Genomic DNA, 10,983 nt, shown 5'->3' on the forward strand with positions numbered 1-10,983 from the left:
GGTATGAGGGAGTAGGGAGAGGGTAGGGTGTTGCCTCCAGGTGCAAGAGTCTGATATGCGGGTAGAATGTTTTCATTGTTTTAGGGCCTCCTTACTGCCCTGTGGCCTAACAGCTTCACCATTTTATATTCCCATCCAAAATGCCTAAGGGGTTCCAGTTTCTCCACATTCTCACCTAGGCTTGTCTTTGGCTGTTTTGATGATTCTGACTTTCTGCGTTTGAAGCTCGTTGTGGCATTGAACTTCTGGCCCTCTTGTGATTGGATGGGGCTATACCACTGTAATAGTCTATGAATTATGAGGTGCCTACACTTCACTGCCAAAGTCAGGGCATAAAATGGGCCATTCAAGACCCCCTAGAGCTCTCTTTTCCTCTGCCATGGTGAACAGCAGCAATGGCGTGGCAGTGCAGCCATTTGCTATTAGAGGATGGTATCCAACACTGCTCTGTATTCCTGGTGCTCAGGAGAGGACCCTGCATATGATGAGGTGCTTAATCGAGATTTGATTTTTCAGTAAGCGTTTCTTGTCTGCTTTTTGAAGGCTATGAAGCTCATTTACAGACGTTTGTTTTCCATCTTCTTCAAGGAGCTGCGAACATTTTAAGGACAGAAACCCTCTTAGGTAGTTCTGCCTCCACCCCCTCAGCACCTTAGTCTTTAGTCCACAGGAAATTTCACCTGGCCCAGGTAGTTTTGGATATGGAGAAGTTAGAAAAGGGCACTCAGAGAAGAATGAAAATGTGATCTGACATGAAAGAGTTGTGGTTGGTTCCTGGCAGAGAAGACAGATGAATAAAGCATTGTGGGAAAGAGCAGCTTCTGGAAAGATTTAGGCAATGATAACCGATAAGAGGCCGGCGAAGAGATCCTGGGAGGCACAAAGAGAACTAGGAAAAGGGATAAGCTTGGAAACATGTTCTGATAAGATGTCAGGATCTTTCTTTGTCATCTCTCGACAGAGCCCAAACAGAGTTACATTTTATACACTTTAGTACACTTTAGAGGCAAACGGGAGAGCTATCTTTGAGTCTGGATACTGTGTAAGCCTTCTGGGTCTTAGACTTGAGACCCAGAGTTTTGAAAATTTCAAACTTAGTTTGAAAAAGCACAGGGAGCAGAGAGGTCTCTGAGTCACTGCTAACACCAGTGTCCCTTTTACTGAACATTGTGTTGATGATGAAGGGGGAGTCAGGAGAGCTTCAGGGAGGAAAGAGGCCAATAGTCCAGGAAGGCAACTTGGAAGGTGACTATTCCAAAAATCAAGAAAGGTGAGATTTATAATAAATAAAAATAGCCACCTGTCACAGGGGCCTTCTTCTAGGCAAGGCACTGTTCATGTGCTTTATGTATGATTAAATTTAATCTTCACCGGAAACCTCTGAGGTCAGTGATATTGTCTTCATATTAAGAGATGATTAAACAGAAGTTCAAAAACATTCTTTTTTTTTTTTTTTTTTTTTGTGGAGACTCTCATTATGTTGCCCTGGGTAGAGTTCTGTGGCATCACAGCTCACAGCAACCTCAAACTCTTGGGCTTAAGCGATTCTCCTGCCTTAGCCTCCCAAGTATCTGGGACTATAGGCGCCTGCCACAAAGCCTGGCTAGTTTATTTTTTTTGTTGCAGTTGTTTAGCTGGCCCACGTGGGTTTGAACATGCCAGCCTTGGTGTATGTGGTTGGCATTGTAACCATTGAGCTACTGGGCACCGAGCCTGGAAATATTCTTTTTTTTTTAGAGACAGAGTCTTACTTTATTGCCCTTGGTAGTAGCTGGGACTACAGGCACCCGCCACAACGCCCAGCTCTTTTTTTGTTGCAGTTTGGCTGGGGCTGGGTTTGAACCCGCCACCCTCAGTATATGGGGTCGGCGCCCTACTCACTGAACCACAGGCACTGCCCCCAGAAACATTCTTAATTAGACTAACTGTCATTAGTTTTCCTCCTTACAGTGGCTACCTCCATCTCAGAGGAAGATCCTGGTGTTGCAGAGCCTGAAATTTTCACAATTTTGGGCTTCTTTTCAGAAGACAGGCACAAAATTAAAAATTGAGAATTAGGTGCAAAAGTAAATACTATTTATTTAGAATGAGATAAGACATCACAATGGATTACTAATATCTCTGTAGGTAATTTACCCCCAGTGCTTACTTGCTAACATTTCCTGATTGCAACCTGGCTTACCCTCCTTACCTAGAACATTCTAGAACTTCCAGTATTTACCAAGGTTCAAGCAACTGAGGAGCCCTGAATCTTCATGAGAGTCACCGCTGATCTATACTCCCCCAGCAGTGCATGAGAATTCCTCTCTTCCTATTTCCCTGACATATTTAGCATTATCCAGTTGTCCAGTGCTTGCCAGTCTGGATCTAGCCTAACGCCTGATTTTTGTATGACTTATGAGTGAAGAATGGTTCTCACATTTTTAAATAGTTGGAAGAAACAAGAGATTTTTATTTTTTAGTATTATGAGAAAATTATATAAAATATACATTTTAGTGTCTATAAATAAAGTTTAATTGGAACATAGCCATAGCATTTATTTGTGTACTGTCTCTGGCTGCTTTTGTGCTGTGATTGCAGAGTAATTGTCACAGAGGCTGTATGGCCCGCAACCCCCTTTTATCATTTGGGCCTTTCCAGAAGAAGTCTGATGACATCTGGTCTAGAGCATTGATTTTTCTTGGAGAGAAGAGTCTCATTCGAGGTTTTAGTCCTTTTGTCAGTATTTCTTTGTTTCTGCTTGTTTTGAAATGATAGACTTCACTGTTATTGTCCTAGAGAGCACTTAGCTCTTTTCTAATCTGTCTAGTTAGCCATTACTCCAAAACTCAATGACTTCAAACCCCATTCCTTTATTATCATCATTCACTGTCCGGCTGGGGTTTGGCTGGATTGCTTTGCTTGAGGCTGGTGTGGCTAGGGCAGCTCTATTTCTCGTTGCAGATTTGTAGATCATCTGGAGTGGCTCTGCTCCACATATGACTCATCCTCCTTGGACCTCTGGGGTATAGCAGAGGTACAAAAGAACAAGCTCATCGCCTAGTTCAAGTCTAAAGCATAGGCTTAGAATTGGCACACTGTCATGTCTGCCCCTATACTGTAAGCCAAAACAAATTCACTTGTCAAGACCAAAGTGAAGGGTAAGCAAAATACATTGCATTGATTCAAGTAGGGCTAAAGAATTGGGGTCAATAATGCAATCTACTATATCTTACTAAAACAGACCACAGTAGTAATAGATGGCTTTTCTTTTGCTATCTCAGGAGGATGCTACTTGTTCCGCTAAAACCTGGACTATTGAAAGCAAGGGCTCTAGCTTTCTTGCTCATCCCCCTCCATTTTATGCTGACATTCTAATTTCCAGTGGTGATGGCCACAGAGCTATCAAGGTATTTTCTTTGATTCTGTCCTTCCTCTTGTTGCTTTACAATGAACTACTAACATTTGGGACGTCCTAAAATGTCATTGTTGGAAAGAACTCAAGGTATGCCGAATTACTAATCCTTTTCTGTCTGTCTTGGTGTTTCCCTCTTTTTTCCTCATTAGTCAGAAATGAATTAATACTAACTTCTTAACTAAATAATTAATTAATACTAACATACTAATTAAATGAATTAATACTAACATAGTCCCCTTCTTGGCTGCCCAGCTGTGTTATAAAACTTTTCAAAGGCAAAGTTGTATCCTCTCTTTATTAACTTCCTTTATCCCTCTCTTCGCCTCTTCAATCAGAATGGTTGATTAGTTGCCTGCCTGTTTGATCTCAAATGACTGTTCCCTTTCTGGTTCACTGATCATGGCTCTACCATGCTCCTAAGGGCAATAAATACCAATCTTGACTGCCCAGAATGGAATCCTCTGCCAGTCTTACCAGTATTGAAGCTTCCTATCCCTCCCTGAGCTCCTATCATTCATGAAGCTACTTCTCCTGGTTTTGACTGTTACCCTGCTCCTGGCCCAGGTCACTCCAGGTAACCAGGATCTCTTTCAAGGGAACGTGAGTCGGTGAACCTGATACATGTTCAGGGAATTCCAGGGGCTCTGACAACTTGGGCTGGAAAGATGACCTGGCAGGTTCCATGGAGGCCTTTGAATGATCTCTCTGGTCTAGGGGAAGTTTGAGTTCTCTGGTACCAATTGATCTTTCCACTGCCCATAACTTGGCCACTCTGATCGTCTCTCTGGTTGGCTCTGGAAAAGTTGGACATCACAACATGGAGCAAAGAGAGAGACTTGGGTATAGACTATAGAGGAAATGGGGGATTTTCCAAAAACATTTCTTGGGAGGATTTCAGTTTTAATCTATTGTTGCCTATGTGAAAATGGTTTTTAAATTTATGATTGTTTGAGGATTTTGATTCCATTTTTTTCATGCAACCCCAAGTTATCTGTGCTATGTCACATTGTGGCTTCCCCAGAGAAGCTGTTCCTAATTCCCTTGACTGATTAAGATGAATGGAAAGTTCCAGGGCATTGTGAAGAAGGCAGTGTGATGTCTTAGGAGTTTTACAAATGCCCTAGAAGACTTTACTAGACTCTTTAATAAAAAGAGCTTTACTTCAGATTCCTGTCACCTCTCACTGATACGGCCAGAGATATCAATTATCCAGATTATCCAGATCAAAGCTGGATAATTAATACTGGGCATCTGGGTACTTTGTAATAATAAGTGAGAGAGAAACCCTGGAGGGAGGGGCATCTCTTGCCTCTTTCTAGGAGCTGGCCAATGAGTGGAAAATTCAAAGTAGGCTCCATGCCACGGAGTGGGGAGGACTTTGGGGATTGTGGCAGTGGACACAGTGGAAAAAGAGTGGATAGTGACCTAGAATTTCCCCTAAACCTAGGGGCTAACTTGTAAGGGCTTTTCTCCCATAGATCTTATTTCCTTTCCTACCTTCTTCTGTACTGGGCTTTAGCTTCTCCCTCCCATAGCCCTCTGCCTTCTTTCAAGACTGACCCTGTCGGCTCGGCGCCTATAGCTCAACCGGCTAAGGCGCCAGCCACGTACACCTAAGGTGGCAGGTTCGAATCCCCAGCCCGGACCCGCCAAACAACAATGGCAGCTGCAACCAAAAAATAGCCGGGCGTTGTGGCGGGCGCCTGTGGTCCCAGCTACTTGGGAGGCGGAGGCAGGAGACTCGCTTGAGCCCAGGAGTTGGAGGTTGCTGTGAGCTGTAATGCCACGGCACTCTGCCCAGGGGGACAGCTTGAGGCTCTGTCTAAAAAAAAAAAAAAAAAAAAAGACTGACCCTGTCCCTTCTTTCCCTTTTGCTTTCAGTCATGAAGTGTTGGCGTAAGTTAGGCAAGTGCAGAACAACGTGTAAAGGGAAGGAAGAATTCTACATATTGTGCAAAAATCAGTTTAAGTGCTGTGTGAATCCCAAGTATATACCTGTCAAATTAAACTTCTCAAACACAGAAGGAAGCCTGAGGTTAACTTCTACAGTCTGACACCTCCCTTCCCACCTTGAGTCTCAACATCATTGGATCCCACGGTCTTATTAAATCATTTCTGGCTGTGCCCTGTTTCTGTCTGACAGTTCTATCTAGTTAATAGGGAAGATGTGCCTGTGTGTGTGTGTGTGTGTGTGTGCATTAGGAAGAACAAGGACACTTTCTACCTCTCTGGGAAAGTGAGGAGACGGTGTGGAGAAGCAAAAGATGTCCATGCAAGTCTATGATTTTATGATTTTTGTTTCCTTGACCTTGTATTATGAACCTAATAGGTTAGTAGTAGGAGTAAATGAGATAAAGTTAATGTACTTGGACTGCGTGAAACCTTCCTTGGGAACTTTATAACTGGTAGTTCCCTGTCCTCCCTACTGTGGGATTCAGGCTGCAGGGGGTGGGTGGACTTTCAAAGTCTTAAAAATGCAGCTGCATAGATTTGAGGGAGTGGGTGGTACCCGGCCTTCGGAACTGGCCAGGTTGGGCTGTACCCGTGTGGGAGGCCTTACAAAGGCTGAGGCTACAGACTGTTCCAGGCTTGGCGATACCATGCTGCGATCACAGGGCAAGTTGGCTTTCTGACTAAGGCTTGCCTCATCCCCCATCTCCTGCCTCTGCTCCCCAAGAGGCTTTGGCCTATTGGCCACGATGCTCCCCATACTCCCTTCAGCCAGTTTCTTTGGCCTTGACCCAGATCTCCTGGTTTAATAGCAGAATCACTGTGCAACTGTCATATTCCAAAGTCACAGAATGTAGAGGCCAGAGGGGAACAAAGGGACTGACATGGACAGAGCTCTAGGCTATGGCATTTGAAGATTGGAGAACAGACACAAGTGCACAGAGGTATTAAAAACAGACACACACTCATGCACCAAGACACGTTGATATGCAAATGACATGAGGTATATACATATGTACACCTTCACGTACTGACATATGTAAAATACTTACAAATAACACATACAGACTATATATATATATCACAAACTCAGAGCACCTACACCAATACACGCATTTGTACATATACACATAAGCACAAACATAAACCCAGATACCCAAACGCAAATGCTTCATAGCAATTGCATAATCTTTTCCAATTTCTCTTTTGTCAGTCAAGGCCATGTTCCTAAATCATCACAGTGCTCCCCGGGCAGTTCTGCACATACAGGGATTCATAAGGTGGTTTATGAAATATTGGAAAGCCCTGTAGTGAGAAAGGGCCTGGAATCTCCAAGTTGGGGGCTTCTGGTCTAGTATAATACTAACAGCAGGTATTTATATTGTAGTCATTAAGTATTATTCAAGTGCTCTATCTGTATTCATTTATTTAACCCTGGCATAAACCCGAGGAAACATTACTACCCCCATTTTATAGCCAAGGAAACTGAAGTTCAGAGAGGTTAAGTAAATTTTATAAGGTAATACAGCCAGGAGACTAATACCAGAATATAGTCTGCTGTGTTGTCTCTTTCAATACTGAGCCTTGCAGATGTCAAATAACATGCTCAAGGTCACGTGGTAACTTGGACAGTCTCAGCATGTTCATCTCACTGCTGGATAGCATCCCCGCCACTCCCACAGCCTCCCAAACTCCCTCTTCCCTGTCAGTTCCCTTGCACACCTAGTCCCCACGCATACCCTTAGTGACCTTAAACATCAAGACGTTTACAATGCTGCCCAGTGGAATTCAAAAGAAAACAACACACAACTCTGAAATAAAATTTGACTCCTGTGAAAGAAGACAAAACCTTCCTGTATGCTGAAATCAAAGAGGGTCTTTTAGATTTTCTGACTTTCTTTTTGGCCCGTGCCTTGCTAGTGCTCTGAGCACGTGCTCGCAGGTCCCCATCCTAGGAGCCCTCTGTCCCATTGTGGCTTCTCTAGACCTTGCCCATTTTCTCCAAGCCTCAGTTCCCCCACCCAGCAGAGGAACCTGGATTCGCTTTCACTGAAGTAGTAGAGGCCAAACCCACTCAAGGCTCCCAGCTTCTCCATCCTCACCTCAAAACAAATAAATTGTGACTCAAATGGATTGAGCAGTTGCTACCTGCCAGGCAGCAGGTTAAACACTGGATAGGCAGTTTGTATCACTTACAGGTCACAGCAAGGGAGCCAGCACTCTTATTCCCAAATTGATTAAACAACTTGCCTGTGGTCACTGCATCAATTAGGGTTTTTAGAAAAGGAAATCTTTTGACTGTTTGATAGTTGAGAGAATGACCAGAGGAAACAGAGGCTTAGGAAACAGGTAGGAACCAAGGTGGTAGGGTTGGTAGAGCCACAGTGAGAAGTCATTCTACAGACCCCATCTAGTGCAGACACTGCTGTTACAAATGCTGTTGCTTGGGATCCTGAGCTCTGCCCCCATATCACCCAATTCCTTATAGCCCCTGCATGTTGGACAGCACTGGGGCTCCTTTGCTGAGATAAATTCTCCATTGTTTCTCCTTCCTGGGATCAGAAGTCAACATCACGGATTATCAAGATGAATTACATTAGTTTCAGTCATTCTAGAAAAATCCCCTTCCTTTCAAAAGAGAAGGTTTTCCTCTGTTAAAATCTGTGTTTCCATGGTATACATACACCATAGTTTATTAATCCATTCGTGGGTTGATGGGCCCTTGGGCTTCTTCCATGACTTGGCAATTACTATGCAGCCTTAAACAAAGATGGAGATTTTACCTCTTTAATGTTTACATGGATGGAGCTGGAACATATTCTTCTTAGTAAAGTATCTCAAGAACAGAAGAAAAAGTACCCAATGTATTCAGTATTGTCATGAAACCAATATATAATCACCCACACTCTCATATCAAAGATAAAACACATTTATAGCCCAAGATGAAGGAAGGAAGACGAAGGTGAGGGGAGGGGAGGGGATGGGAAAGGCCGGGTGGAGGGAGGGTAATTGGGGGGACCTCACCTATGTTGCATATTGCAAGGGTACATGTCAAATCTACTAAGAGTACAGTATAGGCTCGGCGCCTGTGGCTCAAGAGGCTAAGGTGCTAGTGCTAGCCACATACACCTGAGCTGGTGGGTTTGAATCCAGCACAGGCCCGCCAAACAACAATGATGGCTGCAACCACAAAATAGCCGGGTGTTATTGTGGGCACCTGTGGTCCCAGCTACTTGGGAGGCAGAGGCAAGGGAATCGCTTGAACCCAGGAGTTGGAGGTTGCTGCAAGCTGTGATGCCACAGCACTCTACTTAGGGCGACAGCTTAAGGCTCCATCTCAAAAAAAAAAAAAAAAAAAAAGAGTACAGTATAGATGTCCTAACACAATAATTAAGTAAGCGAGGTGAAGGCTATGTTAACCAGTTTGATGTAAGCACCAAATTGTATATAAAATCAGCACGTTGTACCCCATAAATGCATTAATGTACAGTTATGATTTAATAAAAAAAATTGTTAAGAGAAAAACATCCAGTGTTTCCATGTAATTTTTTGACTCTTTCCTCTTCTTCTTCACTTGGATTTTTCTCCATCAACAGCTCCCTCTCTTTCTTTTGTATTTTCTCAATCTCCAATTATACATTGTACTTCCTCTCAGCTTAAAAAATGCTTATATCTCCCACATCTTTATAAATACATTTCCCCAGGACCTTCTCCTTGGTCTGAGCCCCTTTGGAGAGAGTCCTGGGTTTGGTCCTGATCCTCTCCATGGGCCTGTTCAGTCTTTTCACCTCGCTGAGCCACAGTTTCCCCCTTATACCTGCCCCTTGTGAGTGTTAATCCCAGAGGATGCTCATTACATAGCTGATGATATATATGTATATATATATATTTTTAAATTAAATTAAATTAAATTAAATTAAATTTTTTTGAGACAGAGTCTCACTATGTCAACCTTGGTAGAGTGCTGTGGTGTCACAGCTCACTGCAACCTCAAACTCTTGGGCTTAAGCAATTCTCTTGCTTCAGCCTCCCAAGTAGCTGGGACTACAGGCGCCCACCACAATGCCTGGTTATCTTTTTTGGTTGTAGCTGTCATTGTTGTTTGGCAGGCCCTGGCTGAATTTGAGCCCGCCAGCTCTGGTGTATGTGACTGGCGCCCTAGCTGCTGAGCTACAGACGCCGAGCCAGCTGATGATATTCTTCGAAACATCAGTTGCATCATGGCTGGCGGTGGGAATGGACAGTGACTACAAATAGGTCTAAGGGATATTTGGGGGTGTTGGAAAAGCTCTGCAGTTGGACTATGATTGTTCTGTATTTTTACCGAAAATCCTAGAATTGCCCACTTCATAGTAAGTTTTATGGAATATAAACTATATTTCAATAAAGCTGTTATGAAAAATGAAGGTCACAAATATTTCTCTGATGTCACCCCCACTTTCTCACTACAGAGACCCCTCAAATTCTTCTAGGTGAGAATCACTAGAGGCTTCTTTCCCACTGGCTCCTCCCTTTGCTACCCCAACCAAATCTGAAGACACACTGGGAGACAGGGCCATGGTGAGGAGCGTCATATTTGGAAGCCAGCCAGACCTGGGTTCAAGTCCTGGATTATCCCATCTAATCATGTGGGTAAAACGTTCACTCTTCTGAATTTTAGTTTTCTTGTCAGTGCAATGGGGGAAAACTCTTTCTGATGGTTGTGAAGATGAAATGAGACAATGCCTGTCAAACATCTGTCACCAGACCTGGGGGAAAGTCAAGGGCCTATGGTTACTCCCACAGCTGCAGGGAAGAGGCTTCTCTGATGTTCTAGCCTTCACTGATGTTTATGCTCTCTGAGCTACAATGCAGGCCTCGTTGTTTCTCCTGGGAATTTGAATCAGCCTCCTTACTAATCTTCCATCTCCTGCCTGAACTATGGCAGTTATTGTCAACACAGGCTGTCACAGAGATGCTTTTAGGGGAATAAAAAATCTGACCAGGTCATCATGATCCTCCTTAAGAGATCTTCCAATCCCCCATTGCTTACAGGGTGAGTTCCAAAGTCCTGAACATGGCCATAAGGCCCCAAGTGACAATTCAGTCACTTCTCCCTCCTGGCCCCTTCTATCTCAGACATTCACCACCTCAGCTGTCTCCTGCTCACTCTCTTGACCTTCCTCTGTGGAAATGAGCTTTCTCTTCTCTGCTCTTTTCCTCACCTAGGAAGTCCTTGAACACTTTGCTTAAGTCTAGATTTTTGTTATATATGAGCTGGCAGTTTGTGATTCCCAGTTCTCAGTATTGTTTTGAGAACAAAATAATGATAAATAAGACAAGAATAACAAGAATTTAAAATGACAACAATAGCCAGTAATTATTCAGCACCTAATATGCATCAAGTACTTTGCTAAGCAATTTACAGAAGGTATCCCATTTAATTAAATGAGCTAGAGTTATGATCTATATTTTATCATAGGAGATTCAGAAAATTTAACTTACTCAAGGTCAACAGGTAGCAAGAGTCAAGGACAACACTCAAATCCAAGCCTACATGAAACCAAAGTTCATCTTTCTTTCTTTCTTTTTTTTTTTTTTTGAGACAGAGCCTCAAGCTATCTTCCTGGGTAGAGTGCTGTGGCATCACAGCTCA

General features: G+C 43.4%; 1 protein-coding gene across 1 annotated transcript; it reads left to right on the forward strand.

Moving 5' to 3' along the window:
• The first annotated feature begins 3,914 nt into the window (after positions 1–3,914).
• Positions 3,915–5,452, forward strand: DEFB121 (defensin beta 121). Its single transcript, XM_023508499.1, has 2 exons — positions 3,915–3,972; positions 5,280–5,452. The coding sequence occupies exons 1-2, from the start codon at positions 3,915–3,917 to the stop codon at positions 5,450–5,452; spliced, it is 231 nt and encodes a 76-aa protein (XP_023364267.1).
• Positions 5,453–10,983: the final 5,531 nt, after the last annotated feature.

Source organism: Otolemur garnettii, unplaced genomic scaffold (genome assembly GCF_000181295.1).
Source record: "Otolemur garnettii isolate 467f Iridium unplaced genomic scaffold, OtoGar3 scaffold00251, whole genome shotgun sequence".
Lineage (NCBI taxonomy): Eukaryota > Metazoa > Chordata > Mammalia > Primates > Galagidae > Otolemur > Otolemur garnettii.

What these genes read in the sequence shown, in the direction of transcription:
- DEFB121 (XM_023508499.1), top strand. Translation starts at nt 3,915, where the DNA reads ATGAAGCTACTTCTCCTGGTTTTGACTGTTACCCTGCTCCTGGCCCAG. An exon ending in CCTGGCCCAGGTCACTCCAG is followed by an intron (nt 3,973 to 5,279) that starts GTAACCAGGATC and finishes TTTTGCTTTCAG; the next exon opens with TCATGAAGTGTTGGCGTAAG.